Below are 24,842 nucleotides of genomic sequence, written 5' to 3'. Positions count from 1 at the left end.
GTAGGGACTTAAAATTCCCAGAATTTCCCTCACCCCCCTCTCTGTCTCTCCCCCCCCCTGTAAATTATATTCTTGCTAAGGTAATTCTTGCTGAAAGACTTTTGTATACATACAAGGATTAAAGCCTATGAACCTGAAGGTTCATTTCACTTCACTTTCACTTCTAATTCCTTAACTTGAGGACTCATTTCCTTATCTCCTTCGAGCCAAATTTATATTCCAATAAGTTACTAAACTAATGGGATATTGATATTCTTATCCTATGTATGGTTAACTCCTATGACCAATATGCATAAAGCCTAAAGTTCAATTATATAATTTGAGAAGCTTTTAGATGCTTTTAGTTTAGGACTCAAATGTCTTAAGATGCCTTTTAGGATTGAGAAGCTCAGTTATTGCTTTTTTTTTTTTTAACAATGGATGGAAGCCACTCTGAAATAACTGTTTCTGTGGCCCTCAAGCACCAGAATACCCTCCAGAACACCCTGACCTATGAGTGACTTAATTGCATGAGGGTAGCTTCTGAAAATGTTTGTCTGCTGCTGATCTGGAAATAACTGAAGTGCAGGTCTGATTAGTATTCAAATGAAAGACTATTGGGAAACCCAAGCCTCTAAATCTAAGCTGTAAAGTCAAATATTCCAAAAGTAGAATTGTTTCCAAGAAAATAACATGGACCACCATTCTGTATTGTCATCTAGGAATGAATCATACTTGAAGGACATTATCCCCTCCTCCTCCTTTCCAATAAGAAATATTGAATTTGAATGTTGACTTATGGCTTCTCTTTACTTTGTCATCTTTCCTTCTCCTATCAGATTTCAGCCTTTGACTTTCATTGTTTGTGTTCTGGTGGTGAATAAGTAATTAGCGATAGCTAAGAAATGAGATGATAAATGTAACATTCACTTATAAGCAGAAGAAAAGCTTTTGACATAGACTAGGGGTGTCAAACTGCTGGCCCGCAGGCCAGTTGCATCATGCGGAGGCCGTGGCCACCATAGTTCCGGCAATGTGAAAAAAGTTGCGATTCATCGCGACACATCACATGACACAGCGAGTTTGACACCCGTGGCATAGAGGATGATACTGTGGCTCTTGAGAACGTGTCAAAGATGGAGGCAAGTTTGTAGTTTGAGAGGTGGGAAGATTCCAGTTGAAAAAAAAATAATAGTAAAAAAATTAGGAAAGAACATATTAGTAGAAAAACTATGAAATACTCTCTAACCTAGCATACAGTATAGAAATGCTTTCTTTTCTGGTACAAATATGTGTAAAGGAATCTCTTTTGTACTTTGTGCTTAAAAACAGCCAATCCTGTGTTAATGACTGAACAATGCTACAGTGATAACTAATTCTTAGTAGTTTATTGATAAGTTTTACTGTGCTTAACCAATGTGGAGAAAGTCTATAATATTATATGTACAGTTTCTTTAACATTCAATGCAGACTGATATTAACATCAGAGGGCGAAAGTGCATTTATAAACTTCATGTACGCATCCAAAGAGATGGAACAATCTACTGACTGTTTCTTCATTTCTTTTCTCAGATTCCAAATTATACTCTATCTGTTCCAGTTACAATGCTTTTAAAAAAACTCTCTACATCATACAGATGCCCAATTTCTGTTTCCATTTTAGCCTCCTTTGCCCGAAGGAGATCTATTTTACCTGCAGCATGGCAGGATATACCATATTTTTGGTTAATTTGGAGTATAGACCATATTTTTTGTTAATTTGGAGTATTTTAGTGCATGCTAGTTGACATATCATGGGATTGGCACCACATACTACTGTGTTTCCCCAAAAATAAGATCCAACCGGAAAATAAGCCCTAGCACGATTTTTCAGGATGTTCTTAATATAAACCCCACCCCAAAAATAAGCCCCAGTTAAGATCATCAGCCAGACGGACACATTTATTACCGTGTTTCCCCGAATAAGCCCTAGCCGAAAAATAAGCCCTAGTGCGTCTTTTGGAGCAAAAATCAATATAAGATTTGGTCTTATTTTCGGGGAAACACAGTATGTAGCCTTGTCTTCCTTATAAATTCCACGTTAGCTGTCACAGAATGACATCGCAAATACTTCTTATTACTTATGAGGTTTGGCTTTTGGTGTGACCAGCACTGTAGACAGGATAAATGAACGTCATTTCATTTTTGGTGATTCAGCTGCTACAATTTAAATAACTGAGCCTGCAGTTTTATAGCTTGTAATGGTGAACTTTTGAGTTGAAGTAAAAAATAAATGTGCTGTAAGTACAGACAGGTCATGTTATAAATCCTGCTTATTTAAGGAACATCATGCAGTCCTATGTGTACACTTTAGTGATATAGGAAAGAGTAAGCTCCAATCATTTGCACCTAATGGTACAGACTGATAACTAAATACAGGCAGTCCTTGACTTACGATTGGTGGCTTAGCAACTGTTCAAAATTATGACTGAAGCTACTTACAATCCGGTTATGGAGTTCTCACATTTTGGGCGCTCAGTAACCAGCCTGTATTTATGGCCATTTGCAGACCCCTGTAGTCATATCTTCACATTTTGCAATGGTTTGCTGGAAATTGGTATTGAGTTCCAGTTTCCAGCAAAAGCCGCTCCATAGTGAACGATAAGTGCCACAAAAAAAGGTCACAGATTTAATGACTGCCACAAAACTCACAAAATTTGGGCCCAGTCACATGATGTCCTGATTTACAACTGTCATGAGATTATAAGCATAAATGCTAGGCCCAGTTATGGTTATAATTTGAGGATTACCTGTACATCCCCCCTCCCCCAAATAGGAAGCAAATACCTCAGGAGTGCTGTATCAATAATGCCTTTAGCATGGAACCATTATAAGAAAACTTGACAATAAACATTTGGGCATATTGTGCTTTTTTCATTTCATTTTCTTTTATCCTTTGTTGTTTGAGCACAGCAAATATGTATTGTCAAGCTTTCTTAAATTGGTTGTATTGTAATCTTCCATACCCTTAATTATCATTCTGATAGTTTTACAGTCTATGGAAGCTTTTGCTATATGTCAGTTTTTAAAGCTCTTTGTTTTTGTTGCAACAGGCAATTCCTTTGGAAAGTTTTACTTCCTGATCTGCCAAATTAAGCTTTTTAAATATAGTATGTATTTACTACTGTTCCACAACTTTATTGTTCATTTGTGTGGGACATGTAATATTTCTGCTGGTAATTTATTCTGAATGGTGCAATTATATTTTCAACCTACTCTGCTATCAGAAAGCATACCCACTCTTCTTCTAAAAGAAAAACCTATGCATATGTCTAACAGAAAGATCACGTACCTTGCTGTAGAATGAACTATGAGCTATATTCCTGTGATAAAAATTGGGAGTATTTAAAATAATTGCTTGGCTGGCTTAATTTTATATTCAATTTGATTCACATGCAGTACCATGTCACTTAGGATAATGTTTGTGCATTATGTTTTTACCAGATCTGATTTTTATTTTTTTTCCTGTCATGCTGTTGAATAAACAAGTAAAATATATGAGTTTTACCCAGAGTTTGTTCTCCCATCATTCCAAATCTGATTTATGGCATCCAAGCACAAGAAGCATTCAAACCCTAAAACATTAGCAATGAATGATAAAACTATTTTTCTTTGTGTTGTCTTACTAGTATGGTCAGTAGAAGAAAATGAATAGGAACAGTGCAGTGCCTGGTCTCTGTTGTCTTTCTTTTTCAAACTATCTTCTGCTTCAGACTCTTTAACGTGCAGATGATGATTAAATGGCTTTTGGCATTTTTGTTCCTATTGCTTGCTTATAACTTTAAATCTCTGCCAATTCCTGCCCAACTATTTACAACAACCCTTAAATTGGATTTCCACAAATACTTGACTTGACTTGATACCTTCCTATTTTGGGAAACGCTTGACTTCATACTTACCAGAAGTCCTCCCTACAGCATCCCTGGTAATGTAAAAAATAATAATAATGATATTCTCATCATTTTAGCAACTAGGTTTTCTAAAAATGTATTTATTTATTTAAAGGCTCTATATGGCTGCCCATCTTAAGCAATTCTGGGCTACTCACAGCATCAATAAAACCAATGGCTATAAAACAGTCATAAAAACAGTAAACCAATAAACGATAAAAACAAAAACCCTGTACCTTAATCGGCCCCTTGGGATACTCTTCAGCAAGCTCCATTTGTTCTCATTCCATACTTCCATCTATACAATCTTATCCTTGGTAAAAAGCCAGGTCTTAATGAGGGTGGGGGCTTGCCAAATTGGGGGGGCGGGGCGGAGGGAGGATACTACACAATGTAGGGGCAGCCATAGAAAAGACACACTTTTGAGGTCTCACTAGGTGGCAAGATTTCAGGAAAGGGGTCTGGAGCATCCCTACCCTGATTTATTCTTAGGATATCTAAGATGTCAATATTATGTGAAAAATAATACGTATCAGATACATTGTAACATATTAGTATATACACAATATGGGAAGAGAACATATTCATTATATTGGTTCTAGAAGAGTTTGGTTCAGCAATGAAAATTGTTAACAAAGCTGAAATAAAGCATAAAGAAGTAAAAAGATGGTGATCGCTAATTGGATGCCCAGCTATTTTTTACAAAAAGTTATTGAGAAACTTATGCCAAATGCTTCTCTTGTTTGCCATTCCTGAACAGTTTGCATCTTTATTCCTTCTCTTAACTAATAAGACTAAATAAACGGGAAGGCTGATTTCTGCAAATAATAATTGCTTGAAAATAATCTGAGGCAGTCTGTCCATAGAACATATCCAATACTAAATGCTGAATATAGTAAAGGAATAAATAGTATTCCAATCTCAGTAGTTAATTTCGTTTATAGTATATCCCTTTTTACTATTCTGTATTTCTTTTTAGTACGTTAGCAAAATGTCAGTCACTTAAAGATAGGTTCACCAGATTCCTCCCTAATCCCTAGCATGCAGCCTCATAATTTGGACAAATACTGTGTTTGCTTTAGAAAACAAACCTGTTTCATAATTTCAAAGAATTCTAGTGGCGCCTGAGAAAGTAAACTTGAACTGTTTTGGAAGAGCAGTTTCTCTGATAGTTTTGAATTAGGATGGAGCCACTATTAACTAATATATTACTTTAAAATAACTACTTAGATTTCAGACAATTCAGTTTTCTTTTAAATGTGTGATTATTTTCTGGCATGGTATTTATTTATTCAATTTCTATAGGTATCAAAGTCATGTAGACTTGAATTTATGCGACTAAGGGAAGGCATTTGTAAAACACCCTTGAGATGTGTTTGTGGTTTGAATGCTATTGCTGGACTCACAGATAGACAGGCACAGCATTCACAAGAGTGCAATTTTCAATAATCATCAAAAGCACTGGATTAGAAGCTGGGAGACTGTTCTTTAGGCTTGAAAGTCATTTGGGGGACTTTGCCAATTCTCTCTTAACTTTAGGAATAAGGTATTGGTAAGCCATTTTTGAAAATGTTGCCAAGAAAACCTGCACAGTCTTGCTTCTGCAATCACTAAGGGTTGACTAGATGGTAACAACAACTAGAATCAATCACAAGTTTTTCTATTGATTTGTACATATAGCAATAGTTTTTCAAAACCATCCATCCAATTTATTATTTTCTGGTGAGATCTCTCAGGAATACAATTCCTTTTCCTAGATGTGTGAGGAGAGGAAAGGATGAGAAAACAGCACACCATGAATAATAACTGACCTTGAAATAGAGGTGAAGTGTAGATAATAGCAATAATGGGATCTGATGCTTTGCTCAAATAGCAAATGTACATTCTTGAAAAATTCCTTGAGTGAAAGTGGAAAAGGAATACAAAATATTTCTTCTTTATTGCTTGGAAAGAGTAACAGAAGCATTTAGAAATATCTGAACTAGAATTTTTAGAATCTGAAGTCAGTAAACTTTAAACAATTTGTCTATTTTTTTTTAATCTGTCAAAAGTGACCTATAATTTTCCAAGTAACACTGCACTTTAGCATGTTTTATATGATCTTGGCAGCAAAGAAGCACTTTCTGAAAGTTTTTTTTTTTTTTATCAAATCACACTTTCCAAGCTTTTACAGGCCCTGTACTTATTACTGCTGTGAATAAGACACTTCTTTTTTTGAACTGTTAACAAATGTCATATTTTTAAACTGAAATGCCTAATTCTGTTGAAAGGAGGAGAGTTTGAGCAAGCAGGTACAGTATATTCCTGTTTTTCCCATGTTGTATATTCCTTCTTCATATTGTCTTTACGCACAGGTGTTTGTTTCAGGGTACGTGTTTTCATACATTTCTTTAAACTGCTTTAAGTTAGAACTAATAGTGAATTTCGGGAGGACAATTTAAAGTAAAAAGATAGCGAATGCAAAACAGAGACTCCATGCGGATTATTTCTAATATTAAGTTCTCTTGTCTTTCCACAGTTATCTTTCTGAATTTGAGCCCTGTTCTCTCCTTTTCTGGAGGATTTGCCTTGCTACCTTAAACCATGGACATCATTGGATTTATGAAGTCTCAATTTATTTGTCATCTTATTATCAGTTACGTATTTATAGTGTCAGGACTGATAATCAACTTCATTCAACTCTTCACGCTACTTCTCTGGCCATTCAACAAGCAGCTTTTCAGAAAAATCAACTGCAGGCTGTCATATTCTCTATCAAGCCGTAAGATGTTTTTATATTCTTGCCTTTGTTTTAACAAAGAGTGTTATTTAGGGCAGACAGGTTTTAAATGTGGAAAAAAAAGATGTTTTACTGAAATAAGTATTTTTTTTAAAAAAATACATGAAAAACACTTTCTCAGAAAAGTTCTGCAGTATCCATACTACTCCTAATTGTAGCTGTAAGTCGAGGATTACCTGTGTGATGGTTAACTTCCATGATGTAAAAGTGAAGCTTTTGAATGTCTTTTTTCTCAGATGGATCAACAGCAGTATGCAGATTTTGCCAATGAATAGAAGAAGGTCCTCAGTCACCCTCTGTCTTAATTGTAACTTCTTTTATTTCTGACACCTCTCTTGTCTGAATTTAGACATAAGATGGCTCAGAAACCCCTCTCCTCACATTGCTGTTCATTTTGACCGCCTTAATGAACTTTACCATTCCTGATCCAACTCCAGTCTCTATAAGAATAAAATACCAAGTTTATTAATTGTCTTTAATATAGAAGCCAAACCATATAACATACTTGAACACACAGTACTCATTCTTTGTCGATCTTGTCCATATTGCAAACGTGAACTCTAAAAGTAGGGCTGCAAAGTATCGGTAATAAACCTCAAGAAAGAATTGTGATTGTTTAGTATGAAATGTCAAAAGCCAGTTCAAGAATAGCTAATGTCTCATCCAAAAAGGTTACAAATGTCATTCTGAAATGTTTGCACTAACCAGCCTTCTTAAGATAGTGCCATCAGATTTGTTAGAAACAATATTTGGCTGTTTTGGAAACCACCTTTTCTGGAAAGCAAGCATATTGACAAAGGTTGATTAGTATTCTCATCAAAAAAGAAAAATGGCCAACCACAGGTTTCTACTTGTCATATCATCTTATCTTCTGCCACTCCCCAAAACCAGGACTCAACTGAAACTCAAAGAAGTGGCTGTGAGCATTATGGCAATATGCTTTTCCTTAAATCCATCCTTTTATATGAACTTATTATTCTGCTTCGCTTCTCAAGTCAGCAAATGAGTCTGGTGAGCCTCCCTAGGGATGTATACTTATTAATAAAGACTTTGTTAATAAATAAGAGAAATCACTTATGAAGAGAGATTGCTAGAGGAGATAGATTTTATGCTAACTCTGTCCCCGGAGAGAATAGTGAACCATTTTTGCTGTGCTTCAGGGATTTTGGTTTTTGTGGTTTTTTTTTTTAAAAGTACAGAAATTAGGACAAGAATCATAAATCCTTCCTCCCCTAACAAATATCAGAATAAATCATTTTTAAAGAAAATGAGTCATTTTTATTTGATTAAAATACTTTAGAACCATTTCAAATTAACTGGTATAAAATGTATCTGAATCAAGAATACTTAAGCTATAATCCTACATGTTTGCTATCCTGGAAGAAGATGAACTCACTGAGATTTAATTCTGATTAAATATACATAGAGTTCTGCTATCAGTTTATATTTTAAGAAGCATTTTACAACTGAATTTCTAATCTTCTCTCATTTATATAGATTGTTTTGAACATAATAATCCAGGTTTCTGGAAAAATTCTGCATTATTGCAAATATAATGATTTATATATAGTAGGGAATCATTCTGTCTAGACTTGCTCTAAAACAAACCAGAATTTGTAACCTTGCATATTGATAGAGAACCAAATATTGGTATTTAATTGTGTATGAGAAGCATGTGAGCTACCTAGCTAAGAGTTTGGGATTAAATTCATATATAGTTTTCAAAGTTTTATTTTGATAACAAGCAGGTACTTTGCTTTGTTGCAGGAGTATAAATGTTTAGGAAAGATGCTGTAATAAATTATCTTGACTTTTCTCAGTCATTTTGTAAAGTTTCTGAATGCAATAATAGTACAAAGAGTTGTGTGGTTGCAATACTAGAGTCTAAGCATACAGTCACATAGCCACCAACTAAGTACACCATCGCATAATCATCCAAGTTCAGAAGACCTGTGAGTGGCTTCACTGATTCTGTTTTTGCAACTTTCTAGTACTCTCTATGAGCTGAGCAGTGCTGATACTAACTGACCAGTGGACGAAGCATCCAGACAGTGCTTCCCTTCCCCCTATTTGTTTTTGTGGAATCACTCCCTGTGTAGAGCTTCAGTGCTGTTTTTCTATTCAAATAAAAATAAAATGGTAGCAAAACACCATAGCTGCCTTGACTTAAGAGAAAGGAGATGAGGAAGGAGTGGGAGGCAATGTTGGGAGATGAGGAGGAATGGGAGGAAAGTTCTCGCTGTCAAAAAATTGCCCCCTTCACAGACCCAGCATTGCCCTTGTTGTATTCATGTTATTCTCTTCTGTATCCAACTGGAATTGGTTCAGCTGTGGAAGAGCTCCAATGTTGTGGGGACATTTATCTTTCAGAGCAGACAACCATTTAAAACTTCTTTGTGTCAGGCAAAACTTGTGAGAACAAGGTGCACAAGAGCAGAACAGCATTTACTTACTGTCGGATGATGACAATCTGTTTTGATGTCCCTATCAGTCTTTTAAACCACATTCAGGGTATCTAAGCATTTTTTGTGCCAACTTGATTTTGCTGAGTGGTAGCATTCCCATCTTCATTGAAAACCTTTTTCTTAATTGTTGAGGTTTACAAAGGATGGTCAGTAGATGAATTTATACTTTAATAAATGTTCTAGTCCAGAGTAGACCAACTTGGTTTACGACAGGTGTTCTGAGCTGCCCAACACAACTAAATTTTGCCAATCTCAGTCTGCTAGTGCAGTGAAACAAAGCAAAAGATTGCCATAAATTATGACCAGGCTCATTGATCGTTGATTGAGAACCAAAAATAGCAAAAGTATTAAGGGAATTTTCTCCTTAAAAAGAGGTTAGACTGAATTGGGGAACATATATTCATGTGATGGCATTTGGACCAAATTTGTTCCAGGATGAAAAATACCACCTTTTCTTTAGTTCCAGCAAGATTTTAATTCCTCTTCCAGGAACTAAGGTATCTTAGTGCTTATACTTGAGTACTTGAATAACTTTACAAAATTCCTGTCAAGAACTGAGAGGACTAGAAGCAATAGTGTTTTCATTGATTATCCCTGTACATTAGATAATTAGGCCAAGTAAATTTTCCTTGGGAATATTTTGTTAGATTATTTGCATTTAGTGTTTTGTATAATAATTTCTAAGAGCCATGGTCTCCATGCAAAATTATCTTCAAGTAATCTGGAGATACATTGAGGTGATGATTCAAGTAACTAAGTATATTTAAAAAAGAAGACAAGGGTATTCCCAGTTGTATTTTTTTAAACTATAATGTGACACTTTTATTGTAATTTATTTACTTAAATTTGTTATTGCTGCCCACTTCAATAGATACTGTTTGTGGGAAGCTCTATACCTGGAGAATAGTGAAGGTAATAAACAATTGTCAGTAGACATGATCCCAACAGATTTGTAATTAATATGGCTCTAAGATTACTGAGTAATCTGAACCTACTAATCTTATGTTTCACTGACTAATTGAATTCTTTTTTTTATCCGCTCCTTTCATTTATTTGCCTTTTATTGGTAATCAATAGAGTGAATAGAATCAGTAAATTTAAATAAATAAATAAATAAATAAATAAATAAGGAAGCAATGGTTATACAAGCCCCTGTGCATTGCTAATACAATTTAATTTCCTGTTCCCCTATTACTTGATTTATGAGAGAAATTTAGAGCTCCTTTTGTTCTGTTGTAGCAGTCTCTTAAAAATTTATTGTTGATTGGCAAGAACATTGTGGCACACATCAATTTCACTGTCTTTTACTATAAAGAACCTCACCGTTGAAAGTAATGGCTGGATATTTTAGCTTGTAGCTAATCAGGTTACATATAATCTACCACCCCCATGAACTGTGCACGTTTTACATAACTTGTAAAATTATGGAGATGCGCATCCATGTAGTCAAGCAACATTTTAAGTTGTATTGTTGCTTGGAATATGTTTTGGGGAAAGAGGCTCTGATGCTGCAAATAGTTTTAAAGTAATTTGAAAGCCTCCAAATTGAAACAAAGTTATTCTGCTTTTGATTGTCAGTTCTTTTTCCACTTCAAACAAGTTCATTTCTCAGAAATGTATAGATTTTCTTTTTTTAAAACCCCCAATTCTGCGTAAGATACATAAAGTATGATTGCATGTTCCCTGGTAAAGGTAAAGGTTTCCCCTGATCAGTCATGTCTGACTCTAGGAGGTGATGCTCATCTCTGTTTCTTAGACAGGGGAGCCAATGTTGTCTGAAGATGTTTCCATAGTCATGACTATACACCAGACATATCAAACACAAGGCCCAGGGGCCAGATGTGGCCCGCAAAGTGGTTTCATGTGGCCCGCGAAGCCATCCTGGAAACAGTGAGGGAACGGCCCCCGCTGCCTTGGCCCTGGCCCAGGCCATCCGGGAGCCATGTACAATTTTGTAGTGGCCATCTATGCTGAAACGCATTCAGTGTTAGCTCCACAAGGCCGTCTAGAAACGGAGGAACCAGCCCCTGCCGTGTCAGCCCCGCCTCCTGGGTGCATGCTGGGGAGGTGTCACCCTTTGTGAGGAATGAAGAAATGGACCATGCCTTGGCGCTTACCCCGGTCCCACCCCCTTCTGCCAGAGACCCTCAGATCTGTCCCACTCCTGCCCAGGCCACCACAGGCACCCTTGACGCGAATGATGTAGAGCTGGCCATGCCTACCCAGTAGGCCACACCCACTCCATCCACGCCCACCAGTAGGCCGCACGCACCTTGGCCACACACCCCCGCCCCCCCTGAGGGCAACCGCAGTGCTGATGCGGCCCTCAATGAAATTGAGTTTGACACCCCTGCTATACACTAAGATGCTCAGAATGGTGTTACCGTCCTACCAAAGTGGTACCTATTTATCTACTCATCTTTGCATGCTTTGAAACTGCTAGGTGGGCAGATGCTAGGGCAAGTTACAGGAGCTTTCCCCATTGCTCAACGCTTGGGTCTTGAACTATCAGCTTTCTAGTGACAAGCTCAGCTTCTTTAATGGCTGAGCTATCGCGCTTCCCCCCTATTCCCCGTTAGCTGGGTTCAAATAAGACAGAGCCAAACCTACTTGCTAAGGAAAGGGAAAGATCATTGGTGGTGTGGCAAGTTCAAGCAATACCAAAATGTAACACACCACAGAAGAATGTAAACTGCACTCGGATTGGCCGTGTTGTATAACAGAAAGGGGTCATTCAAATTAGGATATTCTTCTGTGTGAACTTTTTGCTTGGATATGGCACAGAACCATCCCAAGCTGAACAAATAGTGTTGTGTCTGTGATGCCTAGAAAATAAATAGTAAAATCCACCACCACCCCTTTTGCAGGGATGTCCTTTTGCAAAATGTGAATAACATTTGATTCCTTTAATTTATTCATCACATCTTTGTAGCAAGGATAGAGCTTATTGATCCACAAAGAAGTTGATATAAAATTCCTTCCTTTTACTCTGGAAGGCTGTGAGATAGGAGTCTCCAAGAAATCTAGTGGTCTGCTAGAGGTAGCCCAGGAAAAAAGCAATAGTGGTAATACCCTTGATATTCCACTGAACGCTTTGCAGGAGCAAATGGAAAGTTTTTTCTTTCCCCCTTGCTTTTCAAGGTTGAGAAAGAAATTGAGATGGACATTGATGGCTCTTTTCTGCATTTGTCCTCCCAAGATTGAAAGAGAGTATTGATACTCAAGAATCCAAGGAGAACTGCTATATATTACCCTCCAATTAAAATGACCAAGTGGTGTTTATGATACAAAATTCAGACCATCAGCATTTGAATTCCTAGATACAAAACAGCTTCTGTTATTTTTCCAAGATTCAGGCTCTTACTTTTTATACCATTAATGGTATACATGCACACAAAACAGAGGTACTGGGGAACCTCAACATTTATTTATTGATATCCTGCCTTTATTATTTTTATAAGTAAGGCGGCAAACATGTCTAATACTTCAGTATCCCTGTAATGTGGGTAGGGCTGAGAGATTGTGACTGGCCTAAAGTCACCAGATGGCTTTCATGCCTAAGGCATGATGTCATCATACAAAAATGCTTAAGGAAGGAAAGCCAAAGTGGGAAGGAAAGTACAGAACGTTGACTAACTTGGGAAAAACCCTGGAAAAAACCCACGTTGAATAGAAATACTGCATGCTGCAATATTTGTTTTGTTAATTTTGTTTTAGATAGAATGCCAAATTGATTATTAAACTCTCATTGGATGCTTAAAAACAAAACACCAAATTAGAAATATTTGTAGCATAAAGTAATTTTGCTTAGAAAAATGCTAATGCTCTGGTATAATTTAGACCTTGGCTAGATGAATCCCTTCTCGCCTCCCCCATTTATCGCCTGTCTGTCTGTCTATATTTATCTATCTATATCTATCAAATCTCATTTTTGAAAATATTTTTCTCATACTGGGTGAATTTTCCTGAACAGAATAAATTAATAAAAATTGAATGTCACATTGAATACACTGTAACTTAGAAATTTTTGATGGTAATATAATGAATATAATTTGCAACATTGATAACATACTCAGTTCTCACTTTTCCTCTGTTCTGAGTGGGATTAGGCATTGGGAAGGATAAAAGCATACTTAGCCTGAGCTCTAAAAGGAGTCACAGAAAAATGGCCAGTAGGTCAGTCCAGAAGCTAAAAGCTGAGCCAGTTTGAATTCCAAAGTGGAAGAAAATGAAGCGTCAATGCACCAGAGAGGTTTCAACGAGTATAAAGGTTAAATGGATACGCAAGTTTAAGAGCAATAGCAACTGCTTCAGTTAATGAGTTGCTCTTAGAGAACATTCTATTACAGCAGAGTTTTTCAAACTTGGCAACTTTAAGATGTGTGGACTTCAACTTGCAGAATGTAGGAGAAGAGTAGGCAGAACTGGGGGAAGGTGTTACGCTTGTCATTAGTTTAGAGTCTTTGCATTCCCACAAGTGCTCTGAGTCCAACCCCTCCTGAATTCCATCAACCTTATCTGATGCCAAGTATATATCTGCATCCAGCTAACAGAGGCATGATAATGTAAAAAAGATAAGATGGCTTAAAAGATAAAATCTTATTAACTATTATGTAGCATATCAACTGTAGGAAGCCCCCCTCCCCAGAATAAAACATTCTTTATTCTTAATATTAAAAAGAGGCTGAAGAAGAAGAGAGACATATCATTAAATTTGTTATATACTGTATGTGTGTGTGTGTTTGTGTATGGACTGAAATCTAGACAAATACTAACCATCTGCTTCGGGACAGCTTTTTAAATGTCTATGTGGCAACTCATTATTATTTTTCACAAAATAGGGAGCTATTATTCTGTCCTCTGCTTTCAAAAATTCAAACATATGTTTGACTCTTTCATAAAATGCATAAATAAATGTATAAATACAAAGTAAGAGTTCTATTGATACCATTTAATATTTTACAAATTAAGGTAGCCAAGCGAAAATGGATAGGATACAGAATGAATGTTCATCTGTTCTCTTCTGTTCAACTTAATCAGAAGGAAAAATATTTGAATGAGTAGAGTGATTTGTAGGGTCAATTAATTATTGTGGGTAATGAGAATGAATAAACTGATTGTACGAACTAGGAATTGGCAAAATAGGAGGTAGGAGCATGATGTACATTTTAACACTTGGTGGACTCTAGATGTGTTGGAGCTGCAACTTTTATTAGCCTTCTCAGACATTAGGCGATGTGGACAATCAACACATGTATAGGGCGCCAGGTTGGAGAAGGCCAGTATAAAAGTTTCTCTTGCAGAGGTGCCTGCTATGTATAAAGCACCCAATTTGCTTTTTAAGCCTCCCAATATAAAAAAAGGACCATGTTTTTCCCCTGCCCAACTTTGGGTAGCCATAGGCACAACAGAAGGAATATTGAAATGGCACACTTCTTGCCTCCTTTCAGTAGCAAAGCAACTGTTTATTTAAGCCATAGGTACTATGGTTATGTAATCATTTGTTATTGTTTGTTTCAGAGTTGGTGATGTTACTGGAATGGTGGTCAGGCACAACTTGTACCATCTCTATAGATCAACAATCAATGCACAAGATTGGGAATGAGAATGCCATCGTCATCCTTAATCACAACTTTGAAATTGACTTTGTCTGTGGTTGGAGCTATTGTGAAAAATTTGGTGTTCTGGGGGTGAGTTTTTATTAACATGTTAACAGATTCTTTTTTCCCTCCAATGTGATGCAACGCAACTGCTTTCATAACCAATTTGGCATTTCCTTCAATGTTTCCTTCATTTCCTTCAATATTTCCATTTTTTTTCCTTCTGTTGGCTTTAAAATGCTGAATCAATTTGGAGGATAAAGAAACCATTATAGTATCTAGTAGATCTGTACAGCCCATGATTTGTTCAATCTGTTGAACAATTAGGGTTGGTCAGGCACTTAGCTAAAGTCTACTTCCATTGGATGCTTTCTTGGTTAAGGTTTGAATTTCAAAACTGTCTTCAGTGTAAAATTTCCAGTAGAATTATTTTAATTGCAAATTTTCTATCAAGTGATAAAGTGCTGCCTAGGCTTAGGTTTTGCTCTAAATCTGTGCTGAAGGTGATTATACTATTTTTGACTAATAGATATCAATTGTAGTAATAATAACTCCTAAATATTTAATATTGCCTGGAGCAATTTGAAGACTGGTATTGTTTGGGAAACACCTCTGTGACTCTTTACCAATTAAAGCTTAAAATGGCAAATAATAGGTCAAATATAGCGACTAAGCCTACTACCGGTACTACTTTAAATAATACATCATTTAGGATTTTGCTGAAGTAGAAGTTGCAAATAAATATATTAAATGGCCTTCTCTTATATAATTGCCATGAAGATTCTTCCTCATGTTCTAGGCTCATATGTCAATAATCAATCAAACAAAGTATATGATAGTGGTCATATTTCATGTTGCTATTAAGGAAAAAAATCTTACTGGTTTTTCTAAAATATTAATTCCAAATGTGCTAGAGAATGCAACTGACAGAAATAATATTATGTCCATTTCCCACTTTTCACAGTAAAAAGTTAAGACATTTGCATTCCTTTCTTTCAAGGGAGAAAGATTTGGGTGTGTTTACCATAACATTTTATTTAACATTTATTTAAGTTGTGCTGTTGTGAGAAGTTGATTTAAAAAATGAAATAAAATTAGAGAGAACACAGACCAGAAAATTAGTTTATAACTTTCATTGTATATTTGAAATTGTAAGCCACCCATAGTCTTTGGTATAGATGGCCACCCATAGTCTTTGGTATAGATGGCCATAATAAATCTTAATAATTACAACTACTACTATACTACTAGTACTACTACTAGTACTACTACTACTATTAGCAATAGCACTTAGACTTATATACTGTTCCATAGTGCTTTTCAGAACTCTTTGGCGGTTTATAGAGTTAGAAATAGTGCCCCCAACAATCTGGGTCCTCATTTTACCGACCTCGGAAGGATGGAAGGCTGAGTCAACCTTGAGCCCGTCAGAATTGAATTCCAGATTGTAGGCAGAGTTAGCCTGCAATACTATATTCTAACCACAGCATTACCAGGTGGTTGGAATACTGCTACTATTGATTGGGGTTATCTATCTTTCCACTTCTATTATATTTCTAATTTTCTATAGCAAGGGGATCTCAGCTTTTTTTTTAAAAAATGTAGTGTATTCTCATGTGTTTTAAGGGAGGAGAATAATAATGTGTTTTCAGAATGGAAACCAGGACATCAAAACTAAGAATGATCCTGTTTTTGTTCATATTACATTATGCACTTAAGGCAGCAGATTATGAAGCAACCATGAAATTCCAGTTGTGAATTCCTTTAAGTTGTTTTAAAAAAATAACTACTATAATTCAAAAACGGTTGGGACCTGAATTGAAAAATATAAAGAAAAGGCATAATTTAGAGTAAGTTGCCCACATTAAATTTATAAAAGGCATCTTGCTGATCAGGTTAATTAATAATCTAGTTTGTTTTTGACTTATTGTGAGGTCTGATCTCATAAGATGTACCTTGTAAACTGTGCTTTATATTTTGGGGTTGATTTGTGTATCAACCAAATCTTTGATGTTTTAACCAATGAAAATGTAGGCAAAGTGTTAACGAAATGCAGACAAAGAATTTGTTATTACATGCTACAGAGTGACTTGAAAATGATATTATAGTTTATTATTTATCAGCTCATTATATGAGTAGGGATTTTGTTAGGCACTGTATTTTCAATGGTGCATTCTATAATAAATTTTCCCTCTGTGTCAGGAGTCTGTATTTGGCTAATGGCACAAGAAAAAATACATTTTTGCTGTCCTAAAAAGCAAAATGAATATGAAAGGAATCTGTAGTTGTGGGTCACAATGTTTGAGGCATTGTCTGGCTGCATGAAAATAAGATGACATGTTTTGCAGCCAAGGGAAGCTTATAGCATTCCCTTGAAGGAAAATGTCATAATAGAGTAGGGAATTGTCACCCTTCAGTGAGAAAAGACAGTGATTTATTGCTTCAATTAAAGACTCTTTAACAGAAGACTTGCAGTGGGAAAAACATTTGTTCAGAAGATAATCAAACCAAAGAGCAAACCCAGACAGAAACAAGTGATATTGAACATACTCTGCATTTGAGGGGTCCTTAGTGCTCTCTGAGCTTGCTTGTTTTCTTGCAGACCCAAACTAGGCAACATCATTAGCACTCCTTACTAGCACTAGTTACCCTAGTTTGGGTAATGAAATGTCTGCAAGAAAACAAGCAAGCTTAGAGAGCACCAAAGACCCCTCGTGTCAATATTCTCCCTTATTAATACTCTGCATTTGCTGTATCCCAGAAACAGTTTTCAGGTTATTGCAGTGAAACAGGCTCTGGGCATTTAGAAGAGAAATACTGCAGATCCAGAACAGTGGATCCCTAAAAGCAGAGGTACAATCAGTGCTTTTTTTCTTAAAAAAAAAAAAAAAGGTGCTGGCACTCACACACGTCATATAAGCCGCCTTGCCTACCCTATAGGATGGAACCCTATAAGGTTCCATCCAAAAAAGGTGCTGGAACTCCGTTCTGGGCGTTCTATGAGAAGAAAAGCCCTGGGTACAACTATGTTCTGCAGGACTAAAGGAAGAGCTGTGGTAGTTGGGGGCTGTTTACCACTAGGATCTTAAACAAATGCCTACCAACCACTCTTTCAGCTCATTATGTGTGCTGCCCACCAGATCTGGACTATGAGAGAACAATTTATAAAACCTATCATGGTATCTGGAACCATGAATTCTCAGTTATGTAGAAGATGATGAGTTAGCATGAAATGTGTTGTCCTCACAAGGAATAATAAGAACATATTTGGCCAAATATGTGTTTGGCCAAAGACAGTTAAGAGTGACTTACGCTATAGAGGCTACAAACAAAGACCCCGAAGGAAAGTGCTTAGATAAAGACTTGTTCACACTTTGCAAAATGGAAATGTTGCTCAAATGTGGCTTCCTAATCCATGGGCTCATAATTAAAAGAAGGCTCAAAAGTAAAGAAGATGGAGTATAAAAATGGGAGGAGGTTGATTGAAGAGGTAATACAGGAATAATAGCAGAATTACTTCCTTGCTTGAATGCAGCAATTGAAGAACGTAATTTTTTTCCCCTCCAAAGGAACAAAAGCAGTAGAACAGTACAAGGAATTGCACTGTATCTTAAAGCAGTAATAATTGCATTTTAGGATAATGGAGGAACTTGCTGCTGGGCTAGCTATATTGATATGCATTATCTTCTGAGAAATGGCGAAGTGCCAAATGGTAGAGGAGGGCAAATGTCCCTATCTTCAAAACTGGAATACGGGAGGATACAGAAAGCCACAGACAATCTTGCTAAATTGAGCATGTATTTTAATTAGACAACTTCCTTAATATATGTCTTGATTAATTGATGATTATAAAATAGATTACATAACATGAGGATTAAATGGACAAATTGCTGGCTCAAAAATAATCCATCAGTGGCTCCTCATCAAATTGGAAAAAGGTATTAAGAGGAGTGCCACAATGTTCATCTCCTTGGTTCTCTGCTGTTATTCCTTTCTTATTACTATTTTGATGGAGGTGTAAGGAATATTAAATGTAGATGACAGAAAATTGGCTGTTACCATAGAAAACAGAAACAAAATTAAGAATCCACAATAGTTTCAAGAAATAGGCTGAATTAACAGAAATAAAAATAAGATGGAGTGTAGAATGGGAGATACGTACCATGGCAATTGTATTTCTGAAAAATCTGCTGGAATAGCAAGCAATTGCAACTTGAGAATGAGCCCACTATGCAGTCAAAAAAGACCAATGAAACTTTAGGTTGCATCAACCAAAGTAAATTATCCAAACTATGAGAAATAATTGTTAACTCACATTCTTCATTGGTCAAAGACCCTCTTGAGTACTGTTTCCATTTTGGGGATCACAATTTAAATATTCAGACCAAAATATAACAACTTCAAAAAAGCAACCAGGATACTTAAAAACTAAGACCTGTGAAAAGGAAACCTCCCCTAAGAAGGGGAGCTGGGTATGTTTAGCTTAGAGCAGCGGTCGATCGACCATTTCACGGGGGTCGCCAAGCAAGGCTGTCCGCCATTTTATTCCCCTTTTCCGGCAGGTGCCTTACCTCCCTTGGGCTGGGCCAGCTGGTGGTCAGCCTGCTCCGTCTCTGCCGCTTGCCAGCTACGCCTCGGCTGGCCCAGGGGGCGGAACCACGCATGCGCGGCGCTCCCGGGCAGGGAAAGTCCTCGACTTACGACCGGTTGGGTAGTCCTCGACTTATGACCAGTTTAGTCCTCGACTTACGACTGGTTTAGTCCTCAACTTACGACCGGTTTAGTCCTCGACTTACGACCGGTTGGGGGTCGCGGCATTAAAAAGGTTGAGAACCACTGGCTTAGAGAAAAGATGACTTAATGAAAGGCATGATAGCATTGTTCAAGTACTTGGAAGGATATCCCATGGTTAAAATCTGTTCTTGCTCATTGCAGAACACAGATAAGGGAATAATGGGCATAAATTCCAAAGTCACCGATTCTGATTGAATATTAGAAAAAACATTCCTTAAAAGTTAGAACAGTTCATAAGTGAAACCACTTATCCAGAGAGATGGCCACCTCCCAGGCAGTGGACAGACAGACATCTTTAATTTGATTTAACTTGAATTCACACACTAGGCAGAGGACTGAGCTTGATGGTCCAATGAAAATACCCAGAATTATAAATCAGGATTTTGTGCTTAGTCTCCTCCTTTTCCTTCTCGTATTTTTAATACTTTGTTTCAACCTGAATTTATTGTTCAGTTTTAATTTGCAGCTGTGAACCATCCTGAAATACTAGCATTGAAGGACAGAACGATCTTTTTGTTGTATAACCGGTGATAAAGTATTTATCAATTTTCTCCTGCTTTTTAAGCTTGAGAAATAAAAGCAGAAGTGTTGCCCTTAGCATTAGAAAAGCGTTGACCCAACAAAAGAAATGTTTTGAAAAGGACTGCTTTGAACTGTGAGTGAAGTATTAAAGGGTACCAGCATTCATAACATCAGAGATAGTGTCAAAACCCGTATGTGTCACTTTCAGGGAAGTTGGGCAGATTTGGCACTTGTCAAGACAACCAATTGTGACAATAACTAGAATCCAGGTGATGCATCAGCAGGGACATTCAGTGCCCTTGAATGCATAAACAGCCAAAGGCTAAAGGAACAAAGTCCTATTACTTCTCCTATCTGTCATTAATTTTGAAATAAGCATCCACAACTTGTGTCTCTGATTTTCTTTTCAAGAGGCAGAATTTAGATTCCTTTTCTTTTTCATCACTGGACTCCTTCAGTATACTAATAGTTAGGGCTAATTTGAAGCAGGATTATTCTGCTATGTAAATAAAATTATATATATTCTCTGGAGCTTTGTCTCAAATTTGACAAACAGATCTGCTTGAATTAATGTGATCAGAGTTAAGGAAAATATGTGAGGTGTAAGATTCTCTCCTGTTTATGATGGTTTTTCATCATGAGTGCGTGCATCGTCTGTCGAGATCTCTGTATTTACATTTAGCTTAATTTACTTTTCAATTATCGACTCCTTTTCCAAGAAAGGCAGATGTGCATTTTTCTCTTGTTACTTGCATTTTGTACTCCAAGCAGGAAAGAAGTCAGTGTACTCTATAACAAGTGGCCCAAAGTGACGTTCTATATATTGAATATTGAATTGTGTAGCGTGATCATTTTTCTCATGTTACATTATGTGTTTTGCAGAATGGGTTTCATCCTTTATATTTGACTGATCCTTGTGATTCAAAACGTTGAATCAAACAATTGATATTGCATAGTGGCAATGAGGAAGACCATTGATATTTCAAGGAGTTTAGTGACATATTTTGATTCCTTCTTCATATTAAGAAAAGTCTAGAAGTTTGGAGCTAATTCTGATCTAACATGCTGGTTTGTTTTATTCTTATTTGCTGAGTAAAGAAGAAGGGGGGGACATTCACATAGCAGTAAAGTTTCCCTTATCTGTGAAAATCTCAGACTTTTGAATATGTGCTACCTGGTCAAGGTCAGGTCTCACAATCCTATAACCGTGAACCAAGACGCAGGGCCATGAAGTCATGGTGCCAGTTTTTTTAATAAAAACTTTAGTACTATTGTTTAAGTATTGTTAGGGCATTGTTGGGTATCATCTTGCTCGGTGTATATGCTTTTATGTTATGCTTTTAAATGTTTCCTTGGGTTAATAATAAAGCTTAAAATCTCTTCATTTACTAGAGTGCTTATATTCTCTGGATCCAACAGAACCAATTGCTTGGGCACTGATCACTGCCCTGACACTTGGCAAAACATGTTGTTAGGCTATATTAAGAGTATTTCTGCAAGGTATAAGGTTAAAATGCATTACAAAGGTTGTCATAATACAATTAAGATGATCACTTTCATTAGGTAAGAAAGTGTTTATTTTTCCCTAGCTGTAAAATTGTGTTTGTCCTTAGTTTTGATTTCCATTTGACAGATCAGTAAAGCGTTCTAATAACGAAGTAGTAACCAAATACCCAGAATGAAAATTGAACAAAGAGTACTTTGAATGACAATTTGAGTGCTACAATAAAGACACTGTTTTTCTATTGAACAGCAGTTGGTACAATGTTGACATGGTATTCTGCTGCTGAATAAAAGATCTTCAATCAGCATGATGCAAGCTGCTGCAAGGATAATGCCTAATTGTCCTGATAACTTCAGCCTACCTTAAACTTGTTTTTAACATCAGTCAGGGAAGCTGATTACCTTTAGTGCTGGTGTTGATGCAGAGAAGTTTTCAAATTTTGCACACGGTTCTCTAGTACAATTTTTTTTTCAAACGTAGTCTTGACCCTACTGAAGCTCAAGTCAATCTCTTTTTTTAAAAGTTTCCATCCTTTTATTTGGAGATAATTATGTTCATTATGTTCAAGTTAAGCTTTTTTAAATTCATTCATAATGTATATAACGTGATATGTTTATATTTTATACGTTTATAAAATAGTTATATAAAATAAAATAGTTTTCCCCCCTTACTTCTTCATGAAGGGGCAGTATTTTTCCTTATCAAACAGACTGTGTAAAAGTTCAATTGAGAGTGAATTTGCTTTGAGTAACAATAATTAAATTCAGGAATATTGTTTCATAAACAGGGAATAGTAACTATGCAATGAAACATGAAAATTCAGAAGGTGATAAAGCACATTTGTGCCAGAACATGTACTAAAACAGTGGGGGTCTTAAATTGGTTGATTATTTGTTGTTAAAGTGTTTGCAGCTCATTCTTAAAAGCTGATGAAAAGACAGAAGAAATAAACATTACTGAGTATATGTTAATGCTTTTTATTCCTTGCTCCTCCTGATTTGATTCTAGTTTTCTTTATGATACCCCTAACACCAGACAAGCAAGGGAAAAAAACCCTTTCAGTCTGGTCACCGTGTAAAGAAATAACTCAGGATCTGGAATTTTCATTGATCACCCAGTAGATTTTGCTGTCCTGAAAAAGGCATATGCTACTAGGCTACTTATAAGCAGCATATATACTTATATGCTCTAAAGTAGCATATATACTTATATGTTTCTTTCCAAGGCCGTTGGGAGCCAATTGTACTTCATTAAGTGGCAGCGCTTCCATCTTCTCGCCCTATTGTACCAATATCTATCCAAATAATTTGGATTTCTGTCTCAGCCTCTTTTCTGTTTGTTTTATAGAGTTCCAAAGTCCTTGCCAAGAAAGAACTTTCCTACATGCCGATCATCGGCTGGATGTGGTACTTCCTAGAGATGGTGTTCTGCAAGCGAAAATGGGAGGAGGATCGGAAAACTGTCATGCATAGCTTGTTTAATCTCCGAGATTATCCTGAATACTTCTGGGTATGAAACATTACTGTCAAGTAGCACCCACATCCCAATTGCATTTTTAGAAGGCCTGGCAGGTGTGAGGCTAAAATACTCTCTGAAACTGAAACTGAATACAGATTTGGTGTTACAAATAAAAAAGGGGAGATAAGATAGTCATTTCAGTTTCATTTTTCCATTAAGACAGAGTGCAGGTGGAGTCATAAGTGGGAAAATTACTTATTCGTTCACTGAAAAATGAGAAGGGAGTAAATTGGGTCTGACTATTAGGAACTCATAGGCATATGGGGGGGAAAAAGGCAAAAACCTGCAAATCATTCAAAACAATACATCTAGATCCATTTTGTTATGGGGCTCATGATTTATTTCTATTTTGGGCTCATGGATTTATTTCTATTGACTTTCTGGAAGATTGGTTTTATGTTATTTCAGTACTGCTCTTTCGAAATGAAATTGAGCCGTGTAGGTTTTATTGTGCATGACTCGACATATCTATTCAAAAACCTGTTAAATTCAGGGCAGCTTGTGTATTTTGTAAAAGTTTATATGGCTGCATTCTTATACTATTTGTTAGGTGAAAGGGGTTTTCTTTCTCCCGTGAATGGAGTAGACATTTAGATAGTTGCTTGAAAACCACTTACTGGTAGTCTTCTACTTACGACCACAATGGAGCCCAAAATTTCTGCTGCTAAACGAGACAGTTGTTAAAATGGAGTCTTGCTCCATTTTACGATGTTGTTTGCCACCATTGCTAAGTGAAACACCGCAGTTGTTAAATTAGTAACACAGCTGTTAAGTGAATCTGGCTTCTCCCTTGACTTTTCTCCTCAGAAAGTCTCAAAAGATGATCTTATGACCCCGGGATACCGCAACTGTCATAATATGAGTCGGTTACCAAGCATCTGATCACGTGACCATGGGATCCTGCAAGTGTGAAGAATGGTTATAAGTCACTTTTTTTCCAGTGTCATTGTAACTTTGAACAGTCACTAAATGAACTGTTTTAAGTGGAAGACTACCTGTATTGCCTACTCTTCAGATGTTTGGCTGGAATTACAATTTGATTTAAAATGGATTATAAAATGGCCATTAAAGGTAAAGGTAAATGTTTCCCTGTCCAGTCAGCCAATGCTACTGTACAAATGAAGGTAGTCCTCGACTTACAACAGTTCATTTTAGTGGCCATTCAAGGTTACAATGTCATTTTGGAACACTGATGGGAAATTAAAATTTAAAAAAAAAAGCAAAAACAGGATACTGATTGAACATATGGATATTAAGAGCAAATGCAATTAAGATATGTTTTGGTTAGAAAAGTAATCTAAAACTGATATTATCGATATTATGAGAAAAATGTAACAAAGATGTTGATATTCAATTGTATATTTACTAATAACAATAAGAATTGTATTTGCCTAGTGTGGGAAAACAGGCACTACTGGAAGAAGAGAGGAAACATTTGACGGTGCAATATTGGATCTAGAATCTAGATTGAAGAAGTTAATATATACCACTGAATTATTAATGGACCCAGACAACACATTAGAACATTAATAAAATATTTACTGTATTTAAAAAAAACCCAAAGTTACAATGTCACTGAAAAAAGTGACATGACCATTTTTCACACTTATGACCATGGCAGCATTCCCATGGTCATGTAATTTACATTCAGATACTTGATGACCAGTTCATATTTATTAACGGTTGCTGTGTCCTGGGGTCATGGGATCACCTTTTCTGACCTTTTGACAAACCTTTCCCCCCTTTTCAATG

The 24,842-nt window shown here is 36.4% G+C and overlaps 1 protein-coding gene across 1 annotated transcript in view; it reads left to right on the top strand.

Moving 5' to 3' along the window:
• The window catches only part of AGPAT4 (1-acylglycerol-3-phosphate O-acyltransferase 4), a 42,557-nt gene that overhangs the window by 1,851 nt on the left and 15,864 nt on the right, over positions 1-24,842 (top strand). The window contains exons 2-4 of the mRNA XM_015824394.1: positions 6,427-6,669; positions 14,673-14,842; positions 22,920-23,081. Coding sequence (XP_015679880.1) covers positions 6,492-6,669; positions 14,673-14,842; positions 22,920-23,081 — 510 coding nt within the window. The 5' untranslated portion in view covers positions 6,427-6,491. The remainder of the gene's footprint in view (positions 1-6,426; positions 6,670-14,672; positions 14,843-22,919; positions 23,082-24,842) is intronic.

The sequence above is a fragment of the Protobothrops mucrosquamatus genome, unplaced genomic scaffold (assembly GCF_001527695.2).
Source record: "Protobothrops mucrosquamatus isolate PMUCROS unplaced genomic scaffold, P.Mucros_1.0 scaffold2219, whole genome shotgun sequence".
NCBI lineage: Eukaryota > Metazoa > Chordata > Lepidosauria > Squamata > Viperidae > Protobothrops > Protobothrops mucrosquamatus.
The sequence above is the reverse complement of the archived record's forward strand: the minus strand, read 5'-3'. Positions and strand labels throughout refer to the sequence as shown.